The 1975-nt window shown below is 30.1% G+C and overlaps 1 protein-coding gene across 1 annotated transcript in view; it reads right to left on the reverse strand.

Annotated features, from left to right (window-relative positions):
* LOC107644227 overlaps positions 1 to 1606 on the reverse strand; it is an 8661-nt gene extending 7055 nt beyond the window's left edge. The window contains exon 1 of the mRNA XM_016348041.1: positions 1509 to 1606. Coding sequence (XP_016203527.1) covers positions 1509 to 1606 — 98 coding nt within the window. The remainder of the gene's footprint in view (positions 1 to 1508) is intronic.

The raw sequence follows: 1975 nt of genomic DNA on the forward strand, positions 1-1975 counted from the left end.
CCTTATAATACATATTAGCTAAATCTAATATTTAAATATAACATGTTTGATGCGGTGGCACAAGAAAAACTGCTTTTGAAAATTATAAGATATTTGGACATTCTAGCTATAGACCAACACGTTTAAAAAACGATTTAATATTATTCTTACATCTTACTTCATCCGTTATTAATACCTCCACTTACACTACCTATAAATCTTAGAATCAAATTTTTTTTATAAATTAAATTTAATTAAATTAAATAATAATACTTTAAATAATATTAATTATAACTAATTTTTGTTATGTTAAATTAACTTAGTTAGATTTACTTACAAAAAAATTTAAATGTATAACATTATTCTAAATCAAAATCATATAAATAAAACGTATTAAATCAAAAGTATATATTTTTTCCTTTAACAAACCTTTTGGTATAAGCTTAAATAATATTAAGGGCGGTTACTATAAAATTAGGCAAATATCTCCAACAGCTTTGTAATAATAGATCAATAACTTAATAATTGTAATATAATATATTCGAATTCACACCCTTTACATTAAAAAAGATAAAATCAGCACACACAAAAAGTACATTATTTATTTTAAATACACATTATATTTATCTCACATTTTTTTATTTTAAATGTCAAAGTATTTTTATAGGTGTCTACCACCACCAATTTTCTAAAAACCAATGTATACCTATTCCATTTCAAGTAAAGGAGAACGCAACTCTTGAACACGACGAGTTATATCTATTGCCAAATTTATTACACAGAAACATTTGGTGTCCACTGCGTGGGGCTTTTAAATCTAACCCCACTATTATTTTTCTGTTCAATTTTTATCCTCTTTTGTAGATTATAATAAATAGTGGAAGAGCAAAATATCCACCTCCTCCACTTCTTCCTACTGAGATTAAACTATTGGCTATCAATAAATCGCTAAGAGCAAAAGTGCAACAGGTGATTGAGTTATTAAACCAGAAACAGAATGGTCGAAGCGTTGAGAAGGAACAGAAAAATTTTGATAATCGTGATAACGATGACGATGATCATAATGATCCATGAGCATCTTAAGTACTTGGACAATTTTTATAGAAAATTGATGACTTTTTCTTGGTAATTATATGATTTTTAAGGCTATTCTATTAGTACTTTGATTTTCTTGGTTTCATGATTTTTGTAGAAAAATGTTAGGAAAAGAGAAGCAAAAGCACAAGGAGGAACCAATAATTGAAGACAAGTGTAAAGAAAATTCATGGAAACTGTCAACCCTGACCTCTTCACACTCCAATGAGCATAGCTAGCATGAGTTATAGAGGTCCAAATGACGCAGTTTCAGCGGCATTAAAAAGCCAACTTTTAGAACATTCCAACGATATATAATAGTTTAGATGCTCTCTAGTTTTACGGTATTGAACGTCGTGACATTGGCACCAATGCCAAACCGCTTCCCACTTTCATTATCTTGTGGGAGAAGTGGCATCTAACGCCAGATGCACCAAGTTAGATGCTAGAATCACCAAGTTAGTCCAAAAGCACCATTCCTTGTTGGAGGGCTAACGTCCAGCATCATCCCTACTGTGGCGTCCAACACCAGTGCAGCGGCGTCCGGCGCCATAACCTCCTACGGCATCCAACGCCAAGTCCTCCGCACTCAATGCCAAGCCTCCAGCAACACTCCAGGCTTCCTGTACTCGACACCGTTTCTTCGGTATGAAACGCCAAGAAATTAGCTCTAAATAATATTTTTTTGAGTCGATTTAAAAAAAAATCAATCTTATTTAAATTTGAGAATTGATCAATCATTCAAAATTCGATCATAATAATCTTGTTCACAAAAATAATGTTAAATTAAAAAAAATTTATCATATATTTTTATTATAAATAAATAAAAATAATTTAATAATTTAATATGTATGTATTAAAAAAATAAGTTAAAAATTATGAATTGTCAGTTATATTTTTAAAATATAATCTACAAGCAGTC

Source organism: Arachis ipaensis, chromosome B01 (assembly GCF_000816755.2).
Source record: "Arachis ipaensis cultivar K30076 chromosome B01, Araip1.1, whole genome shotgun sequence".
In the NCBI taxonomy this organism is placed as follows: Eukaryota; Viridiplantae; Streptophyta; class Magnoliopsida; order Fabales; family Fabaceae; genus Arachis; species Arachis ipaensis.